This window comes from Salvelinus namaycush, chromosome 7 (genome assembly GCF_016432855.1).
Source record: "Salvelinus namaycush isolate Seneca chromosome 7, SaNama_1.0, whole genome shotgun sequence".
Taxonomy (NCBI): domain Eukaryota; kingdom Metazoa; phylum Chordata; class Actinopteri; order Salmoniformes; family Salmonidae; genus Salvelinus; species Salvelinus namaycush.
The window spans coordinates 47,521,501-47,543,862 of NC_052313.1; the positions used below are offsets into that span (position 1 = coordinate 47,521,501).

Consider the following 22,362-nt stretch of genomic DNA (forward strand, 5'->3'; position numbering starts at 1 on the left):
CAATCACGTCGCTGTGTTTTCAGGGATTGTGGTGATTGAAAGAGATAGCCACTCGTGTTACTTAATGTTCCTCGCCCTTTCCAGCTATGATCTGAGTGCCTCGGTTTTTGGAGACTTGTGTGCGTGTCAGATGTTGGTGGCAGGGCGGAGATGTTACAAATGAGAAGCGGTAAATTCGAGGAAATATACGGATACGTCAATATGGCGACAGCTGCCGCCTCCCCTGCTCGTTTTGAATCCACGACAATTAAGGTATGGCTACTAGCCTCACCTTCTCTTTCAGATTATACTTGTAGCCTGTGCTTATTGTTCGTGGTAAAGCTACATAACGTATTTAAAAGCAAACCACTGCACTTGTCTAGACGGATTTATTAGCCATCCATCGATTCCTAACTTGTTTCACACCTTCATGTGTTTGGCTATGCGTTTCATGATGACAACATACCTGTGGCTCTGTTAGTAGGTTACCATTTGGTTTCTGTCTGCCGTTTGGTGTATGAGCCCCAAATTTGTGTTTTCTGGTTTGATTCGCGTTTCAGCACCATGGACAGCAGACGTGTTCAGAGAAAATTTGGCTACGCAGCAATACGTACTAATATGAACGGTTACTACTACTCATATGTCACATTTAATGTATTGATATAATAACAGTATGTATTGCTTTAATGTATGTCTTGAGTACATACGTATGTGTTGATAACAGCCTACATAAAGTCTCGAGGGATTCGTGTAACTTTGAACAGATCGGACAACATTCTAGCTGTGATATTGATCACAGGCCGAGTATGATATTCCCAAAGCTTCTTTATCCCTATCACAGACAGACATCATAATATTAAAACAACCTTTTTAAATGTGGAGGTCGACATTTTAAACATTCTTTGAATAAATGCCATCCACCCAGGACTACCTTTTGATTTGAAATGTCTTCGGAAATGTAATGTCCATTCAAAGCCCCTAACATACCAGACAGTATAGCTACCGATGCATGCTAGAACTGGAGATACCATTTAATTCATCTTTAGAGTATAGAAATAATCAGTGTCTGCGGTGTTGTTTGACTCCAGGCAAAACAAGCCGTCAGAGACTGGTTCAGTTGGGGGAGTGTGTACTAGCATAGTGTCTAGCAAACCTTTCATAGGGCTGTTAGGTGACGTGCTGTCAACTAACTCACACATCAGAGCAGTGGATCCCCAGGCTGTCTTTAGAACACAAGCTGATGGGTTTATGAAGTTCCCCATGGGAAAAGCTAGCTAGCACACAGTGACACAGATATGGTCTACAGTACAAAGAACCATAGGATATATGAGGTCACTGTAATTCCTCATTTATGCGCCTATTCCATGCCATGAATTAGAGCAAAGGTGATTTCGAGTCACACTTTATTTAGATAGTCCTGACAGTCCATCTGTAGATGCTCAAACGATGGTCATACTATCAACAAACTCTCTGTTGATAAGCAACAGGTTGCTAAGGTTACGCTTAGGGCTAGGTTTAGAATAAGGGTTATAGGGTAAGGGTTAGTGCTAGGATAAGGGTAACGGTTAAGTTTAGGATTAGGATAAAGGTTAAGGTTAGTAAATAGTTCATTGAATTGTTATTTATAGTCTGTCGAAACACCAATCAACTCTGAAAACACCTACTTTGATGTCAGTTGCTCAAACGGCAATCAGAAACCAAATGGTGTTAACATGATGAATGCAAATGAAATCCCTCCTCGGCTGGCCTAGGAGCCCCATGGAAGTGTATGCTGGGTGGTGTGACACTGTTTTGGATGTGCCATGTGTCAGTAGTAGTCTCATAAGTCAGACAGTATAGGGTTGCTAGGTGACACAACTGCAGCTCCTCCATTGTTTCAGAAATATTAAATGGTAAAGACTGACAATAAAGGCTATGTCAGTAGTACCATTCTGTAACGAGGATCACAGTGCTAAAGATGTGATGAGAGAGGAGCCGGTGGGGGAACACAGTCCTATTCCCTGGCCCCTGCTCCCAGACAGGAAGGCCCCACTGCCCTCACTGGCGTCTGAATATGTGTTGTCTTAAAGGTACAGGCTTTGTTCTAAGGGCCCACTTGGGTTTTAGGGGAGTGCTTGTTTGTATTTCTCCCTGGGCCTCTGGAGGAAACAGGGTAGGCCTTTGGAGAGAGGGGAAAAAAAGATAAATGGGGGGAGAGGAAGGTGTGTGTGGGCGTTGATTGATGTTGATGGAGAATCAGGCCATGGTGAGAGAGAAAATGAGTGTTTATTTCCATCACAGATGTATCCACAATGAGTGCGATCTATCCACAGCAGTTGGCTGTTTTTAAATCAACCACAGTGGCAGTGACAACCCTGGGGACATATTGAAAGTCACCTACATAGAATTACACTTTAATACGCTTTAAAAAATCTCTGTGGTCACCTACATCTCATTTAACTTGGTGACCACTTCCCTTCTCAGCAGAAAAAGAGTGTGTATTGTTTCATACAAATAAAAGGGGTTTTTCAATGTTTTATTCGGCTGAAACAGGCCTCTGATGTCCAGTTTGGTTGGCCTCGGCCAAGGCTGTCTGTGTCCCTCTGCATCAGTTCAGGTCCCTCTTTGGCTGTCACCAGGCTCAGCCCTCTCGCCTTGCCCTCGTCCCCGCCTATGACCCCCTGGGCATCTCGAAAGAAAGACTACCCAGAGTTCAGTGCGGGCAGAGGAACTGTGCGAACCCTCTCTAATGTCTCCCCTCCTTTTCGCTGTGTGTGTGTGTGCGTGCCTGCCTGCCTGCCTGCGTGCGTGCGTGCGTGCCTGCGTGCGTGCGTGCGGTTGACAGTCATCCAGGGTTTCACTCTCAACAGTAGATATATCTACATGTATGAGCTGTGTGCACATTACCCTGTAATGCTCTTGCCACGTTGATGTCTTCAAGTGGAAAGATACTAGGATTAAGGATGCTACACTAAGTCTCTTTGATCGTCCATCAGAGAGAGAAATAAACCAGGTCTCTGTGTATGATGACGTAATGGTATATCTGAACATGGTGCTACAGTACAGTAAGTTACAATAGAAGTCATGGGAAATTACGATTATATTGCCATTCATGCTGTTTCAGTTGTACGTATTTGACGTTCATCTTAGGGGGAGGTGAGAGTATTTGTCTAAACATACAGTAGAGTACTGGGTGTATCCCAGGCCACTTGTCATGCACAACATGTGCTATAGGCTAAATGTTGTAGCTGGGCCTTCCTGATCTCCCTCTCCCCAGCCCCCTGCCCTGGCGGAGCCCCAAGCTTCCCTGTGAAGGAGCACCATGACAAGATGGCACAGCTGCTTGTACCGCCCGGACCTGACAGCTTCTGCCGCTTCTGTCCCGACTCGCTTGCCGCCATCGAAAGGCGCATCACCGAGGAGGAGGCCCGGAAACCCCGCGTTGACCGCTGTAGCGACAGCAATGACGACAACGAGCCCAAGCCCAACAGCGACCTGGAGGCGGGGAAGTCCCTCCCCTTCATCTACGGGGACGTCCCACAAGGCTTTGTCTCCACCCCTCTGGAGGACCTGGACCCCTTCTACTCCAATCAGAAGGTACTGGACACACCCACACCTAGCTTAAATTCCAGATCTGTTTGTGCTGTCGTGCCAACTCCTATTTCATGTCATATGGGACTCAGGCTAAACCCCACCCACAACCGTTAAGGTTTGGTCTATTTTTCAATCCAAAAGCATTATGATACATTCATACTTTGCAAGACTCATTGCAAGACTCATTGGCAATCACGTTAGCCCCTGCTGGCCATTAATGACACATAGGAGTTCACAGAATGTTCTGAATTTTAAACAAAGCTAGCATACTGTGCTCCAAAGCGGCAACATGGTGCCATGTCCTCATGCTGCCTTCATGTGCCATGTTGTGTCATTTATGTATTAACTGGTTCACTCAGTGATGCATCTTCAAAGAATAACAAAAACAGACCAAATTACATTTGAGACACTGTTTCTGAGCACTCAGTTCATATTAACACACTCCAGGATCCTCCTCAGATGGTGCCAAGGCTAACTAGCAGCCAACACTCTAGGGTCCTCCTCAGATGGTGCCAAGGCTAACTAGCAGCCAACGCACAAGTGACAGGAACTGAGCTAAACTGTGGCCCCAGCTGAGTCTTTGATGTAATCATCCAGACACAATGTACTGCAGAAGCCCCTTCTGTTTACAGAGCCTGCCTAACACTTTCACACTGCCATTATCAGACACACACATACACACCCACATAGATGGCAACACACACACACACACACACATCATGAGTCCATCTGAGAGAGAGAGAGAGGGACTGCCTGGCTGCTCTCCTGTCCTCTGGGGTTTGAGCGTGCCAGACAGAAGGAACAGCACCAATAGTAACAGGACCACAGCCTCAGCACACCATCAACAGTGGAGGACAATGTCTTGGCCTTGCCTTGGTGCTGTGGTGGTGTGTACAGCTGGGATGGGTATTACTGCATGTAATTTGGGCAACTCAACCTCTCTCTCTCTCTCTCTCTCTCTCTCTCTCTCTCTCTCTCTCTCTCTCTCTCTCAGACATTTATAGTATTGAATCGCGGCAAGGCAATATTCCGTTTCAACGCCACTCCTGCCTGTTACATCCTAAGCCCCTTCAATCCTCTACGGAGAATAGCAATTGCAGTTTTAGTACACTCATATCCTTTCACATCTATATCAAGGTTTGGTTTGATATACTTATGGCCTAGTTTGGTGTCATATAGAGCAAATATGTGAGAGTAATGTGACTAAATTGTATGTTGACTTTGAAAATATGTTACGGTAGGGGGTTCCCTGAGTGGTTCGTGACCATGTGACCTGACCAAGAAAAACTCTGGGTCGATATTTCTAGGCTGTATAGGGCATGGAGTTTTTCGGGTTATTTTTATATTTTAAAAATTATTTAACCTTTATTTAACCAGGTAGGCTAGTTGAGAACAAGTTCTCATTTACAACTAAGACCTGGCCAAGATAAAGCAAAGCAGTGCGACACAATCAACAACACAGAGTTACACATGGAATAATAAACATACAGTCAATAACACAATAGAAAAGTCTATATACAGTGTGTGCAAATGAGGTAGGATAAGGGAGGTAAGGCAATGAATAGGCCATAGTGGCTAAATAATTACAATATAGCAATTAAACACTGGAGTGGTAGATGTGCAGAAGATGAGTGTGCAAGTAGAGATACTGGGGTGCAAAGGAGCTAAATAAAATTAAAAAATAACAGTATGGGGATGAGGTACTTGGATGGTATATTTACAGATGGGCTATGTACAGGTGCAGTGATCTGTGAGCTGCTCTGACAGCTGGTGCTTAAAGCTAGTGAGGGAGATATGAGTCTCCAGCTTCAGTGATTTTTGCAGTTCGTTCCAGTCATTGGCAGCAGAGAACTGGAAGGAAAGGCGGCCGGAGGAGGAATTGGCTTTGGGGGTGACCAGTGAAATATACCTGCTGGAGCGCGTGCTATGGGTGGGTGCTGCTATGGTGACCAGTGAGCTGAGATAAGGCGGGGCTTTACCTAGCAAATACAGGTCGCAGTGGTGGGTAGTATATGGGGCTTTGGTGACAAAACAGATAGCCTATGGCCTATGGTCACGGAACACTCGGGGCCTAGTCCTCATTATTAGTTAGCCTTGATGTGACATTGCTTTACATGTGTCTCTGAACTTGTTGGGTTCTTTCCTTGACTTGTGTCTCTGTACGATGTTCAGCATGTTGATCATGTTCACCATTCTGACCAACTGTGCTTTTATGACTCTGAGCAACCCCCCGGACTGGGCCAAGAATGTTGAGTAAGTAACTTATATTCTAGATTTAATCCCTGTAGGTTACTTATTATTGGCTGTTACACTATTCAATTGACACCAGTTTTTATAGCTTCCTTGGTAAGACAAAGATACAATTCTGTTTCCAGTGTGAGAATGCGTAATTGCGTTTGGCCTCAAGTAATCTCTCAGACATTTTTACTGTGAGAAACCAAAATAAATGAATTAGCATGACAATTCAAACATTGGCTACGCTCTAGTGTCCACCATAGGAGGTTGGGGGCACCTTCATTGGGGAGGAATGGAGAGGGATATGTGGAATTGTATCAAATACATCAAACACAAGGTTTGATGCCATTCCATTCGCGCCGTTCCAGCCATTATTATGAGCCGTTCTCCCCTCAGCAGCCTCCACTGATATCCACACTAGCATAAGACTTACAATTGTTTTCTTGCTATCAAAATTGGAACAGAGCCTACATTGGCACAGGAGAAATAGTGTTGTTTTGGTCTAGCCCCGGAAAACAGGTATAAGATTTTGATTGAATAGGGCTGTTGTTGTTGACTTCCATAGCAACTACCATAATGCCTTTCTGTCTTGGTTTGATCAGGTACACATTCACAGGGATTTACACATTCGAGTCTCTCATTAAAATCTTGGCGAGGGGGTTCTGTGTGGGGAAGTTCACCTTCCTCAGGGATCCATGGAACTGGTTGGACTTCATGGTAATCTCCATGGCGTAAGTATTACCACAGATGTACAGTTGAAGTCGGAAGTTTACATACACTTAGGTTAGAGTCATTAAAACTTGTTTTTCAACCACTCCACAAATTTCTTGTTAACAAACTATAGTTTTGGCAAGTCGGTTAGGACGTCTACTTTGTGCACGACACAAGTAATTTTTCCAACAATTGTTTAAAAGACAGATCATTTCACTTATAATTCACTGTATCACAATTCCAGTGGGTCAGAAGTTTACATACACACGTTGACTGTGCCTTTAAACAGCTTGGAAAATTGCAGAAAATTATGTCATGGCTTTAGAAGCTTCTGATAGGCTAATTGACATCATTTGAGTCAATTGGAGGTGCACCTGTGGATGTATTTCAAGGCCTACCTTCCAGCTCAGTGCCTCTTTGCTTGACATCATGGGAAAATCAAGAGAAATCAGCCAAGACCTCAGAAAGATAATTGTAGACCCCAAGTCTGGTTCATCCTTGGTAGCAATTTCCAAATGCCTGAAGGTACCATGTTCATCTGTACAAACAGTATTACGCAAGTATAAACACCATGGGACCACGCAGCCATCATACTGCTCAGGAAGGAGACGCGTTCCGTCTCCTAGAGATGAACGTACTTTGGTGCGAAAAGTGCAAATCAATCCCAGAACAACAGCATAATGAAGATGCTGGAGGAAACAGGTACAAAAGTATCAATATCCACAGTAAAACGAGTCCTATATCGACATAACCTGAAAGGCCGCTCAGCAAGGAAGAAGCCACTGCTCCAAAACCGCCATAAAAAAAGCCAGACTATAGTTTGCAACTGCACATGGGGACGAAGATCGTACTTTTTGGAGAAATGTCCTCTAGTCTGATGAAACAAAAATAGAACTGTTTGGCCGTAATGACCATTGTTATGTTTGGAGGAAAAAGGGGGAGGCTTGCAAGCCGAAGAACACCATCCCAACCGTGAAGCACGGGGGTGGCAGCATCATGTTGTGCGGGTGCTTTGCTGCAGGAGGGACTGGTGCGCTTCACAAAATAGATGCCATCATGAGGAAGGAAAATTATGTGGATTTATTGAAGCAACATCTCAAGACATCAATCAGGAAGTTAAAGCTTGGTCGCAAATGGGTCTTCCAAATGGACAATGACCCCAAGCATACTTCCAAAGTTGTGGCAAAATGGCTTAAGGACAACAAAGTCAAGGTATTGGAGTGGCCATCACAAAACCCTGACCTCAATCCTATAGAAAATGTGTGGGCAGAACTGAAAAAGCGTGTGCAAGCAAGGAGGCCTACAAACCTGACTCAGTTACACCAGCTCTGTCAGGAGGAATGGGCCAAAATTCACCCAACTTATTGTGGGAAGCTTGTGGAAGGCTACCCGAAACGTTTGACCCAAGTTAAACAATTTAAAGGCAATGCTACCAAATACTAATTGAGTGTATGTAAACTTTTGACCCTCTGAGAATGTGATGAAAGAAATAAAAGCTGAAATAAATCATTATCTCTACTATTATTCCGACATTTCACATTCTTAAAATAAAGTGGTGATCCTAACTGACCTAACACAGGAAATATTTACTAGGATTAAATGTCAGGAATTGTGAACAACTGAGTTTAAATGTATTTGGCTAAGGTGTATGTAAACTTCCGACTTCAACTGTATGGATGACTTGTATTTCCAGCTAGGATCAATAGAATAGGATATTATCTAGCATTGCTGACCGTATCAACAACAAGCATGTTTGAGTATAGGACTGATGTATGTATTCCTCCTAACCAGCGTAGATTTGATTAAAAAAAAGTATAATTAATATAACACTCCACTACAAAACTGCTACTCATGTCACTAATCCAAATATCAATATACACTGACTATATCAAACATTACGAACACCTTCAGTTGCTCCCCCCCACCTTCACCCCACACTCAAAATGCTGGCCCATGACGAGTGTGAAAAACCCAGCAGCATTGTAGTTCTTGACACAAACCGGTGTGCCTGGCACCTACTACCACACCCCGTTCAAAATATTTTGTCTTGCCCATTCACCCCCTGAATGGCACAAATACACAATTCATGTCTCAATTGTCTCGAGGATTAAACATCTTTCATTAACCTGTCTCCTTCATCTACACTGATTGAAGTGGATTTAATAAGTGACATCAATAAGGGATCCTAGCTTTGACCTGGATTCACCTGTTCAGTCTATGTCATGGAAAGAGCAGGTGTCCTTAATGTTTCTACACTCTGTGTATATTCTGATTCTGCCATGTAACTGGAAGGACTGGTTTGAAAAGTGTGGACACAGAGGTCTGTCAGGCCACAGAGGTCTGTCAGGCCACAGAGGTCTGTCAGGCCACAGAGGTCTGTCAGGCCACAGAGGTCTGTCAGGACACAGAGGTCTGTCAGGACACAGAGGTTAGAGTTATGAGGTCAGAGCAGTGCTCTACACTCAACACTCTAGACCAGTGGTATTCAAACTTTTTCAGTGGGGACCCCATTTTTTTTGCCAGAATTTCTGGGGACCCCGTTTATTTTGTTCTCGAGACCCCACCCCAAATCTAATGGTGCAGCCTTACATTCATTACATTTCTATTTTTACATTAACAAATAGCCATCAATTCATTCCATTTTAATCTCTCTTCAAAATGAAAAGAAACCATTAACGAAATTTACTAAATAAAATTGTATCATTCAAGTAATCTTTCTCAAAAACGTATATACTGTATGTATGATATCTAATGTACTCCTATGTTTATGGTGTAGTGCATTTCATCTAATTAATTCCACTGTGAAAGTGTGTGCTTGACGTGTATTCATATGCGCGTATGTGTGCACCTGCGTCTGTACGTGTGTGCATTTGCAAGTATGTCAGCATACAACGCTGATTTTTAACTGTGCATTTAATCCTGCAGGTATGTAACAGAGTTTGTAAACCTAGGCAATGTTTCAGCTCTGCGCACTTTCAGAGTATTGCGAGCTTTGAAAACTATCTCGGTAATCCCAGGTAAGAACCTATGTCTGCTCTCTCACCCGTCAGCCAAGATGTCTTTTGTTTGTGACATTTGTCGACCCCCCCCCCCCAACCCCCTTGTGTTGTCATGGTGTGTGTCCTGTGCGTGTGACTTCCCCCTTCCTTCCCTTGCCCCTCCTCCCTCCCCCAAACCGCCCCCATGCTGCCTTCCCTTACAGATATGTGACAGAGTTTGTGGACCTGGGTAATGTCTCGGCCCTCAGAACCTTCAGGGTTCTTCGAGCCCTCAAAACTATATCAGTCATCCCAGGTGAGAGAGCCCAGGTCAGAGGTCAGAGGTTAAATGTTAAACGCTTAAATGCTAGCAACAAGGCTATAAGCTAACAGCTAATGGCTAATTCACTCCATCTGAGATACAGTAACTGCTCATCTCACGTTAGCTTAGCCTAGCATTGTTGCCTCTGTCACGCTGCCTTTCCACAGGCCAGTAAAAGCAGGAATCCAGTCCCACTCCATCGAGATGGAGAAGATTCCACGCTTTTAGACACATAACGTTACTTTCACTTTCTTCCTGTAAATCTCTTTCTTTGTTATCTTGCCCTTTGGGGAAATTAAGTAGAATATTTATGATTTGTTTGTCTTTTTATGCATGAGACATTGCAAAAGCCAATTTGTGTGGTGAGCATTTGTGTCTAGGGTTCCCCCTCTGTCCATGTTCTATGTTGCATGTATGTCTTGTTCACTGTGTATGGTGGTTGTTGAATAGGGCTGTACTAGAGTGATGCTAGGCAATGCCATGACACACACTCTCACAAAGTTGTCATCTCTCGGTTTCATGGACGAACCAATCACATCATTGGCCCCATGATTAGTGGGGGTCTCTAACCTCAACCTACATCAGCCCGCTTTCAAATCACATCAAATCAAAGTTTATTTGTCACATGCACCGGATACAACAGGTGTAGTAGACCTTACAGTGAAATGTTTACTTACAAGCCCTTAACCAATAATGCAGTTGAAAGAAAAATACAAATAAAATAAGATTTAAAAGTAAGAAATAATTATAAGCAGCAGTAAAATAACAATAGCAAGGCTATACAAAGGGGGTACCAGTACAGAGTCAATGTGTGGGGGCAGTGGTTAGATGAGGGTAATTGAGGTAATATGTACATGTAGGTAGAGTTATTAAAGTGACTATGCATAGATAATAACAGAGAGTAGAAGCAGCGTAAAGGGGTGGGGGGGGGGAAATGCAAATAGTCTGGGTAGACATTTGATTAGATGTTCAGGAGTCTTATGGCTTGGGGGTAGAAGCTGTTTAGAAGCCTCTTGGACCTAGACTTGGCGCTCTGGTACCGCTTGCCGTGCGGTAGCAGAGAGAACAGTCTATGACTAGGGTGGCTGGAGTCTTTGACAATTTTCGGGGCCTTCCTTTGACACCGCCTGGTATAGAGGTTCTGGATACCCTCTGTAGTGCCTTGCGGTCGGAGGCCGAGCAGTTGCCATACCAGGCAGTGATGCAACCCATCAGGATGCTCTCAATGGTGCAGCTGTAGAACCTATTGAGGATCTGAGGACCCATGCCAAATCTTTTCAGTCTCCTGAGTGGGAATAGGTTTTGTCATGTCCTCTTCACGACTGTCTTGGTGTGCTTGGACCATGTTAGTTTGTTGGTGATGTGGACACCAAGGAACTTGAATCTCTCAACCTGCTCCAATACAGCCCGTCGATGAGAATGGGGACGTGCTCGGTCCTCCTTTTCCTGTAGTCCACAATCATCTCCTTTGTTTTGATCACGTTGAGGGAGAGGTTGTGGTCCTGGCACCACACGGCCAGGTCTCTGACCTCCTCCCTATAGGCTGTCTCGTCATTGTTGTGATCAGGCCTACCACTGTTGTGTCGTCTGCAAACTTAATGATGGTGTTGGAGTCGTGCCGAGCCATTCAGTCATGAGTGAACAGGTAGTACAGGAGGGGACTGAGCACGCACCCCTGAGGGACCCCCGTGTTGAGGATCAGCGTGGCGGATGTGTTGTTACCTACCCTTACCACCTGGGGGCAGCCTGTCAGGAAGTCCAGGATCTAGTTGCAGAGGGAGGTGTTTAGTCCCAGGGTCCTTAGCTTAGCGATGAGCTTTGAGGGCACTATGGTGTTGAACGCTAAGCTGTAGTCAATGGATAGCATTCTCACATAGGTGTTTCTTTTGTCCAGGTGGGAAAGGGCAGTGTGGAGTTCAATAGAGACTGCATCATCTGTGGATCTGTTGGGGTGGTATGCAAATTGGAGTGGGTCTAGGGTTTCTGGAATAATGGCGTTAATGTGAGCCATAACCAGCCTTTCAAAGCACTTCATGGCTACAAACGGGAGTGCTATGGGTCGGTAGTCATTTAGGCAGGTTACCTTAGTGTTCTTGGGCACAGGGACTATGGCGGTCTGCTTGAAACATGTTGGTATTACAGACTCGGACAGGGAGAGGTTGAAAATGTCAGTGAAGACACTTGCCAGTTGGTCAGCGCATGCTCGGAGTACACATCCTGGTACTCCATCTGGCCCTGCGACCTTGTGAATGTTGACCTGTTTAAAGGTCTTACTCACATCGGTTGCAGAGAGCATGATCACACAGTCGTCCGGAACAGCTGATGCTCTCATGCATGTTTCAATGTTACTTGCCTCAAGTGAGTATAGAAGTAATTTAGCTCATCTGGTAGGCTTGTGTCACTGTGCAGCTCTCGGCTGTGCTTCCCTTTGTAGTCTGTAATAGTTTGCAAGCCCTGCCACATCCAATGTGCGTCGGAGCCAGTGTAGTACGATTCGATCTTAGTCCTATATTGATGCTTTGCCTGTTTGATGGTTCGTCGGAGGGCATAGATGGATTTCTTATAAGCTTCCAGGGTAGAGTCCCGCTCCTTGAAAGCGGCAGCACTACCCTTTAGCTCAGTGCGGATGTTGCCTGTAATCCATGGCTTCTGGTTGGGGTATGTACGTACAGTCATTGTGGGGACGACATCATCAATGCACTTATTGATGAAGCCAATGACTGATGTGGTGTAGTCCTCAATGCCATCAGAAGAATCCTGGAACATATTCCAGTCTGTGCTAGCAAAACAGTCTGTAGGAAAACTGTAGTTTAGCATCTGCTTAACATCACTAAAACCCCAACACACTTGGTCCCTATCAAACTGAATGATCGCAATTTGTCTATTATGCCATTATTACATTGCTGTACAGATCGCTAAGTAATGATATGAATATGATACGATATCTGTAGTGATCTGAGTCTATTCAAAAAGAGAATTTGATTATCAACAAACATTAGACTTTCTGTGTAGACAGTTTGCCAGGGGTTTATCTAAGTGTGTTATGAACTGGGTGATCTTAACACCAACAACACCATCTCTGGAGAGATCCACGAGGAAAAATTATCAGTCTCTTCCTCAACTGGCTCCTGTATGAATGCCATACAGAAACTTGACATATGGATCTCCTATGCTGCTTGCTAGCTATCATTTGGTGGCTGAAGCATTTCTATATACCTTAGCATTTCTATACTATATTTCTATACTATATTATGTATCTGTTCTATTAATCAGTTGGAGCTGGTAACCAGGACTGTGCGTCGTCCCTCCCTTACAGGACTAAAGACCATCGTGGGCGCTCTGATCCAGTCGGTCAAGAAGCTCTCCGACGTCATGATCCTCACCGTTTTCTGTCTCAGCGTCTTCGCCCTGATTGGCCTGCAGCTCTTCATGGGAAACCTGAGGCAGAAGTGTATCCGCAACCTCGTCAATGACACGACCACCGACGACCGCCTGAACAGAACTCTGGGAACTCCAGACTTAAATGGAACCGATTTCAATGGAACCGATTTCAACATCACTAGCTCCGTGAACTGGACTGAGTACATCAACAATGAGAGTAAGCTAAGTGCTTGTTTGTCTGCAGGGGCGCCGGGGTAATGAGGGTCAAGTTTTATACCTCAGACAGTATCTGAGTCACACTACTCAGACAGACTTCATATTCTGTGTAATAAAACTAGACAGCCCATGCCCTGCCCACTTTCTGTGAAGCAGCATGATAAAGAGTGACAGCGATTGGCCGGAAGGCCGGGGCAAGTGCAAGCAGTGCCTGGTGGGAAATTGTGGCAAACGTGGCAGATAATCGCCCACAACAACCCCCTTCTCCCCATCCCCTCCTACACCCTGTCTGTGTGTGAGAAAACAGGCACATAGAGAGAGAGAGAGAGAGAGAAGGCTGGTCACTGGCCGCTGGTGGGGCGCGGCAGGCAGGCAGGCAGGCAGGCAGGCAGGCAGGCAGGCAGACACACAGACCAGACCAGCAACATATGACACTGATGTCATGGGGAGAGAGGGGACAAGGCGGAAAGGGAGGAGGAGATAAATGAAGAAGAGAGAAAGGGTAGAGTGAAAATGGTCTAAGGATAAAGAGGAAATGGATTTACAAAGATAGAGAGAGCGAGAGCGGGAGAGAGAAGATAGAGAAAACAGGGGAAAATGACAGTCAGTGTTGACAATGGAACTGATCCAATATCATACAAATAAATCCATTTGAGTGAGAGATGGAAAGATGGAGAGAGTAATGGAGGATGTGAGTCACAGAGGTCTGGGAGGGAGGTGTAGCAGTTAGCTGGGTGAGAGTTCCAGTAAGCCTCTCCAACTCTCTGCAGCCTGCAGCTTTTAGTATTCAAGGCCAGTAGGTCACGGGGTCAAACTCTCTCTTGGACGACTCTGTCCTCTTTCCCTGAGCTGTTGTACACTGTTAAACAGACAGTATATGTCTCCTTGACCTCCAGTCTCAGGGGATGCATTGGTTTGAATAATTGATATCCTTGTATAATGTAATGTTTACTCCTTGCATCCTTTGTTTTTGTGAATTATTTATTTATTGACAACAATCTATCATTCACCCACAGTAGTTGCTATGGTGTTAATTGTGGTCCTCCTTGGTCCATAGTGTTCCAGGTATGGTCATGATGAGATATTGTTAGAGTTATTGCCTCTGCACTATATATATATATATATATATATATATATATATATATATATATATATATATATATATATACACACACACACACATATACATATATATATATATATATATACATACACACATACATATATATATATATATACATACACATATATATACATACATACATAAACACATATATATATATATACATACACACATATATATATATATATACATACACATATATATATATACATACACACATATATATATATACACACACACATATACATATATCAAATTATATATATATCAAATTATATATTTTATATTTGAGATTCTTCAAATAGCAACCCTTTGCCTTGATGACAGCTTTGCACACTTTCTTATTCACAATGACAGCCTAGGAACAGTGGGTTAACAGCCGTGTTCAGGGGCAGAACATCAGATTTTTACCATGTCAGCTCGGGGATTTCTATCTTACAACCTTTCGGTTACTGGCCCAACGCTCTAACCACTAGGCTACTTGCATCATCACTCTTGGCATTCTCCAACCAGCTTCACCTGGAATGCTTTTCCAACTGTCTTGAAGGAGTTCCCACATATGCTGAGCACTTGTTGGCTGCTTTTCCTTCACTCTGCGGTCCGACTTATCCCGAACCATCTCAATTTGGTTGAGGTTGGGGATTATGGAGGCCAGGTCATCTGATGCAGCACTCCATCACTCTACTTCTTGATAGCCTGGAGGTTTTGCCCATTCACAATTTTGCCCATTCTTGCCCATTCACCTTCTGAATGACACACATACACAATCTATGTCTCAATTGTCTCTAGGCTTAAATCTGTCTCCTCCCCTTCATCTACACTGATTGAAGTGGATTTAACAAGTGACATTAAAAAGGGATCATAGCTTTCACCTGGATTCACCTGGTCAGTCTATGTCATGGAAAGAGCAGACCTCCTTAATGCTTTGTACAGTCAGTGTGTGTGTGTGTGTGTGTGTGTGTGTGTGTATATATAGTTGAAGTCGGAAGTTTACATACACCTTAGCCAAATACATTTAAACTCAGTTTTTCACAATTCCTGACATTTAATCCTAGTAAAAATTCCCTGTCTTAGGTCAGTTAGGATCACCACTTTATTTTAAGAATGTGAAATGTCAGAATTATAGTAGAGAGAATGATTTATTTCAGCTGTTATTTCTTTCATCACATTCCCAGTGGGTCAGAAGTTTACATACACTCAATTAATATTTGGTAGCATTGCCTTTAAATTGTTTAACTTGGGTCAAACGTTTCGGGTAGCCTTCCAAAAGTTTCGCACAATAAGTTGGGTGAATTTTGGCCCATTCCTCCTGACAGAGCTGGTGTAACTGAGTCGGGTTTGTAGGCCTCCTTGCTCGCACACGCTTTTCAGTTCTGCCCACACATTTTCTATAGGATTGAGGTAAGGGCTTTGTGATGGCCACTCCAATACCTTGACTTTGTTGTCCTCAAGCCATTTTGCCACAACTTTGGAAGTATGCTTGGGGTCATTGTCCATTTGGAAGACCCATTTGTGACCAAGCTTTAACTTCCTGACTGATGTCTTGAGATGTTGCTTCAATATATCCAAATACTTTTCCTGCCTCATGATGCCATCTATTTTGTGAAGAGCACCAGTCCCAGCTGCAGAAAAGCACCCACACATGATGCTGCCACCCCTGTGCTTCACGGTTGGGATGGTGTTCTTCGGCTTGCAAGCATCCCCCTTTTTCCTCCAAACATAACGATGGTCATTATGGCCAAACAGTTCTATTTTTGTTTCATCAGATCAAAGGACATTTCTCCAAAAAGTACGATCTTTGTCCTCATGTGCAGTTGCAAACCATAGTCTGGCTTTTTTATGGCGGTTTTGGAGCGGCCTTTCAGGTTATGTCGATATAGGACTCGTTTTACGTGGATATAGATACTTGTGTACCTGTTTCCTCCAGCATCTTCACATGGTCCTTTGCTGTTGTTCTGGGATTGATTTGCACTTTTCGCACCAAAGTACATTAATCTCTAGGAGACAAAACGCGTCTCCTTCCTGAGCAGTATGCCGGCTGTGTGGTCCCATGGTGTTTATACTTGGTTATAATTGTTTGTACAGATGAAATTGCTCCCAAGGATGAACCAGACTTGTGGAGGTCTTTTTTCTGAGATCTTGGCTGATTTCGTTTGATTTTCCCATGATGTCAAGCAAAGAGGCACCGAGTTTGAAGGTAGGCCTTGAAATACATCCACAGGTGCACCTCCAATTGACTCAAATTATGTAAATTAGTTTATCAGAAGCTTCTAAAGCCATGACAGCATTTTCTGGAATTTTCCAAGCTGTTTAAAGGCACAGTCAACTTAGTGTATGTAAACTTCTGACCCACTGGAATTGTGATACAGTGAATTATAAGTGAAATATTCTGTAAACAATAGTAAAAAATGATTGTGTCATGCACAAAGAAGATGTCCTAACCGACATGCCAAAACTATAGTTTGTTAACAAGAAATGTGTGGAGTGGTTGAAAAACGACTTTTAATGACTCCAACCTAAGTGTATGTAAACTTCCGACTTCAATTGTATATATATATATATATATATATATATATATATATATATATATATATATATATATACATATACTGTATATACTGAACAAAAATATAAATGAAACATGCAACAATTTCAATGATTTTACTGAGGTACAGTTCCTATAAGGAAATCAGTGAATTGAAATAAATGATTAGTGTGCATGTAAGCATACTCACTTGTTTCCTTAACACTTAGGCATTGAAGAGATGCTAACTAGAATAGAGCACTTGGCGCTAATACAAGAGAGTGGAGAGGACAATACTATTTCAGCAGAATTTAGTTGGTTAATTTGATGCAGTCAAGTCAGTCGTTTATATTTTGGTTCAGTATACAGTATATTAAGGACACCTTCCTAATATTGAGTTGCACCCCCCTTTATACCATATATATACAGGATATAATGACAATAACAATTATTTTAATAAAGTGCTTTTGTTTATTTTACTTAAAGCACTCAACCACTGGGCCACAGCATATTGTTTGCTTAATTCATAAATCAGAATTTTGTACAAGTTTGAAAACCCATTAAGATTATTGGCAAAATTTCTAATCTTTTAATCCAGTTTCAAACCTCCCTCCTCTTTTTCCTCCCTGCCTGCCTCCCTCCTTTCCTCCTGCGCTCCTCAACATATTGACTGATTTGTTCCTCTCTCTGTTCTTCCTTCTAGGTAATTACTATTACCTCCCCAACCGCAGGGACGCCCTCCTCTGTGGGAATGGCAGTGGAGCCGGGTGAGACTTGACAACATCCTTTATTTATATAGCCAATTACATTCACCAACACAGCCTCAACACACATCCGGAATTACTGAGCACGATTGCATGCACACAATAAATATGATTATTGTGCACTGTCAGATTAATGTAATAGTTTGATTAAAACCTTTACATGCTTTGCAAGAAGAACGATTTACATAATAATCATGTTTAAATGGACACATCTGAAAATCAGCAGACAAAATAAACGTTTTACAACACTGAACTTGTTATTTTTGCAAAGACTATTTGATTCTGAGTTTGGACAAATGAAGTTTGTTTGTGAAAAATATTTCAAAGACGCATCCTTTCAGTTTTTCCCGAACTCACTTCCCTCACGCATACGAGGGAGGCTAATGCTTCCGGTCCTGGCACATGCACAGATCAAATACACAGCTGGAACGCCGATTAAGCTGTTTACATGTCCTAATAATTAGAAAGATTGCTCAGAAAACCAGGTGTTTTAATCGACTTTGACCTTACGCCGATTTAAGATAATCAGATTAAGGTGTTTACATGACTAATGCCATACTCGGCCTTATGCCATAATCAGTTTAATATCGAGTTATTAGTGTGCATGTAAGCATACTCACTTGTTTCCTTAACACTTAGGCATTGAAGAAATGCTAACTAGAATAGAGCACTTGGCGCTAATACAAGAGAGTGGAGAGGACTATACTATTTCAGCAGAATTTAGTTGGTTAATTTGATGCAGTCAAGTCAGTCTAATAAAAACGGATGCCACTTACTGTGGATAGTGTTAATGTAGTCAGGCTGATCTTAGAAAATCAAATCATATTCAGTGTAAGTACAGTTAAGTCGATCTAATGAAAACCAATGCTGCTCAGTGGACGCTGTAAATATCCACTGTATCGCTCTGTACTGTACAAGTGGCTTGTGGTTGTGGTTTAGTGACCACCACATGACCTGTGTGTTGTGTATGTGGTTCTTCACCACAGGTTGTGCCCAGAGGGATTCACGTGCATCAAGGCGGGCAGGAACCCAGACTACAACTACACAAGCTTCGACTCATTTGGCTGGGCCTTCCTGTCCCTGTTCAGACTCATGACCCAGGACTTCTGGGAAAACCTCTACCAACAGGTGGGCCAAAGCTATTGGTTAGAAACAAAATGGCCGCTCACTGTTTGCTGATCTGATACACTTGATCCCCTTTTAGTGCTTTATCATTGAAAATAACAGTGAAACAACTCAGGAATACTGGTAAAGAAAAGAAAATGCATATAATGAAAACAATTATCTAACTACCTTCCTCTATCCCTCTCTCTCTCCTTTCCTCCCTCTATCCCTCTCTCTCCTTTCCTCCCTCTGTCACTCTCTCTCTCCTTTCCTCCCTCTATCCCTCTCTCTCTCTCTGTCTCCTTCTCTCTTCCTCCCCCTCTCTCCCTCCACCGTCCCTCTCTCTCTCCCTCCCTCTTAGACCCTGCGAGCGGCGGGGAAGCCCTACATGATCTTCTTTGTGTTGGTGATCTTCCTGGGTTCCTTCTACCTGGTCAACCTGATCCTGGCTGTGGTGGCCATGGCCTACGATGAGCAGAACCAGGCCACCATAGAGGAGGCAGCCCAGAAGGAGGAGGAGTTCCAGGCTATGCTGGAGCAGCTCAAGAGACAGCAGGAGGAGGCATTGGTATTGGCTGATTTCTGCTTGTGCATTTGCTTGCAGAGCTTGACTTTTTTTATAATTTGCATTTGAGTCATTAGAGAGACCGTCTTATCCAGAGCGACGACACAGTAGTGAGTGCATACAGCCAAAGTCCTCCCTGTCTTTCTCTGTCTTTCCCTACCCTGCCCTCTATGGCCCTTCTCTCTTAAGTCCATAATCCTCTCTTACATAAGTATGTCTTGGTGCTTGCTTGGTGTCAAGCTTCTACAGACAAGGGTGCTCCATTACTATGGAAACAAGAGGTAGATAGAGAAGGAATAATTACTCTGTGCGTTATTGGTAGTACAGCATTAGCTTCCGTGGAGGGAGGGAGGTTCCATCTGCTACATATAATGTCTTATTTACAATAACAGCTTGACCAAGTGTCCAGCAATACAATAATAACAAAAACATGGATATCACAAAGATTTTATATACTGAGTATATGCATGGTTGCTTTTGAAAAATGAATGACTTTGTCTCCCATGCTTTTTGTTGTTGTAAATGAATCCACAGTGATTCAGGTTATGCAGGGCTTGTTATTATTTCAAAGAGCAATTGGGTTGTTCACTTGCTTCCGGAACAGATAACCTTTTCATCTTTGCCAGTTTCGTTAGGAAAACAGTCAGTTTGTGGGACAAAACACAGGCCTCCATTTTTAGAAGTTCTTTGAAGCTGATTTGGGTATTTGTGTTGCCTGCCGTTCTGCTCTGTGCTCTGGCCACCAAAGACGGGTGCCGGTTGCCGTGACAACTGTGCTTGTGTGGGATTGGCCGGCAGGTTGCCGTGGCAGCAGCCACAGAGAGCCACGGAGAGTACAGCGAGAGAGGGGGGCCCTCCACAGAAGCCTCCTCAGGGACCTCCAAACTCAGCTCCAAGAGCGCCAAGGAGAGAATGAACCATCAGAAGAAGAGAAAAGAGAGGGGCGAGCACAAGAAGTTCCACAAGTCCGAGTCGGAGGACAGTACCAAGAGGTTAAGCTTCCGGTTTTCGATAGATGCCAACCGGCTGTCCTACGAGAAGAGATGCTCCTCACCCAACCAGGCGAGTACACAGTGAGGGGAAAGGGTCATTGTCTTAGTCACCATTGTCCTCATTACCATCATCTTCCTCATCACTCCACTGGGCGGAGTGTCCACTGAGTCACTCCAATCATGTTGATCTCCTTTCTTCCGTTTCATCGTCTCCATAACCTCCATCCTCCTCCTCTTTTTCAGTACTGATACCTTTCTATCCTCTCCCCTTTCTTTCTTTCCTCCCTCTCCCTCTCCCCTTCCACCAGTCTCTCCTCAGTATCCGCGGCTCCCTCTTCTCCCCGAGGAGGAACAGCCGAGCTAGCCTGTTTAGCTTCCGAGGCCGCGCCCGCGATGTGGTCTCCGATAACGACTTCGCCGATGACGAGCAAAGCACGTTCGAGGACACCGACAGCCGCCGCGGCTCCCTGTTTGTGCCTTGCCGTATCGAGCGCCGCTCCAGCACGGTGAGTCAGACTAGCCTGGCCCCTCAGCGCGTCCTGCTGCCCTCCAACGGCAAGATGCACTGCACCGTGGACTGTAACGGCGTCGTCTCGCTAGTGGGAGGGACCTCGGTGCCCACCTCGCCTGTAGGACTGCTCCTGCCTGAGGTGAGCTATAGTTTTTATCAGTCCAGGCTCCAAATATTATTAATTTTCTTTTGATTGAGCCAGATGACCAGGTTTGCACTTTTGGGATTATTCCGTTGATTGCATTGCCCAGCTAAAGTATTTGACAGAAAATAAATACTATTTGAAGTGAACCCAACATTGTTGGTATAGTCATGGTTAGGGTCAGGAGTCCCTTACAGGCCACCTAGTCCGTACACTGAATAACTCTTCCAGATGTTTCTTGATCTCCAGAGGACAACCACTGACTCTGAGATGAGGCTGAAGAAGAGGAGGTCTCGCCAGGCTTCCATGTCCTACCTAGATGAGCCAGACAGAGCCAGAGCCAGAGCTATGAGTGTGGCCAGTATTCTCACCAACACAATGGAGGGTTGGTGTCACACCAAGTTATTCAATAATATGTTTTTATACCAGACCGGTGAACCGAACATCTTGAAGACTCATAGCCTACAACACATTATAATGTGTATGCCATCAATGAAGTGTCCTCCTTAGTATGATAAAAGCACGATAGCACTTTCCTGAAAGTTAACTATATGATATTTGATACTTCTTATACGTGCTTATAACAAGTCATAATGCCTTATAGCCAAAATGTGGACATGTATACATGCCAACAGGCGGCAGGTAGCTTAGCGTTTAAAAGCATTGAGCCAGTAACCGAAAGGTCGCTGGTTCAAATCCCTGAGCCGACTGGGTGAAAAATCTGTCTGTGCCCCTGAGCAAGGCACTTAACCTTAATTGCTCCTGTAAGTCGCTCTGGAGAAGAGCATCTGCTAAATGACTAAATAGTTGAAAAAAAAGGAGGAAAATGACACCAAAATGTGTCTGTTTTAACCCTTTCCAGAGCTTGAAGAGTCCAGGCAGAAGTGTCCACCATGCTGGTATAAGTTTGCCAACACCTATCTGATCTGGGACTGCTGTCCTATGTGGTTGAGTTTCAAGGGGATCGTCAACACAGTGGTGATGGACCCCTTCGTGGACCTGGCCATCACCGTCTGTATCGTCCTCAACACCCTCTTCATGGCCATGGAACATTATCCCATGACCAAGGAGTTCAATCATGTCCTCTCTGTCGGGAACTTGGTAAGTGTTTGATACTATTGACGTAAACTTGCAAGGCTTTATCGAAATATAAAGCTGTTAAAGAGAGACTGTTACTGGGATGAGTTTCTCCCCTAACAGCCATTTCTAATTGTATATGTTTTACTTCATACAATACATCAT

The 22,362-nt window shown here is 43.9% G+C and overlaps 1 protein-coding gene across 5 annotated transcripts in view; it reads left to right on the plus strand.

The window, feature by feature from the left end:
- The first annotated feature begins 3,288 nt into the window (after positions 1 to 3,288).
- Positions 3,289 to 22,362, plus strand: part of LOC120050491 (sodium channel protein type 2 subunit alpha-like) — a 32,622-nt gene continuing 13,548 nt past the window's right edge. For 2 of the 5 annotated variants that reach the window (XM_038997079.1, XM_038997080.1), the window contains exons 1-13: positions 3,289 to 3,555; positions 4,547 to 4,665; positions 5,716 to 5,805; positions 6,390 to 6,518; positions 9,701 to 9,792; positions 13,115 to 13,396; positions 17,746 to 17,809; positions 18,793 to 18,934; positions 19,272 to 19,478; positions 20,274 to 20,537; positions 20,776 to 21,117; positions 21,370 to 21,505; positions 21,983 to 22,221. In XM_038997079.1, coding sequence (XP_038853007.1) covers positions 3,289 to 3,555; positions 4,547 to 4,665; positions 5,716 to 5,805; positions 6,390 to 6,518; positions 9,701 to 9,792; positions 13,115 to 13,396; positions 17,746 to 17,809; positions 18,793 to 18,934; positions 19,272 to 19,478; positions 20,274 to 20,537; positions 20,776 to 21,117; positions 21,370 to 21,505; positions 21,983 to 22,221 — 2,373 coding nt within the window. Of the gene's footprint in view, positions 3,556 to 4,546; positions 4,666 to 5,715; positions 5,806 to 6,389; positions 6,519 to 9,423; positions 9,516 to 9,700; positions 9,793 to 13,114; positions 13,397 to 17,745; positions 17,810 to 18,792; positions 18,935 to 19,271; positions 19,479 to 20,273; positions 20,538 to 20,775; positions 21,118 to 21,369; positions 21,506 to 21,982; positions 22,222 to 22,362 lie in introns of all 5 variants that reach the window. The other 3 variants (XM_038997078.1, XM_038997081.1, XM_038997082.1) reach the window with 3 other exon arrangements.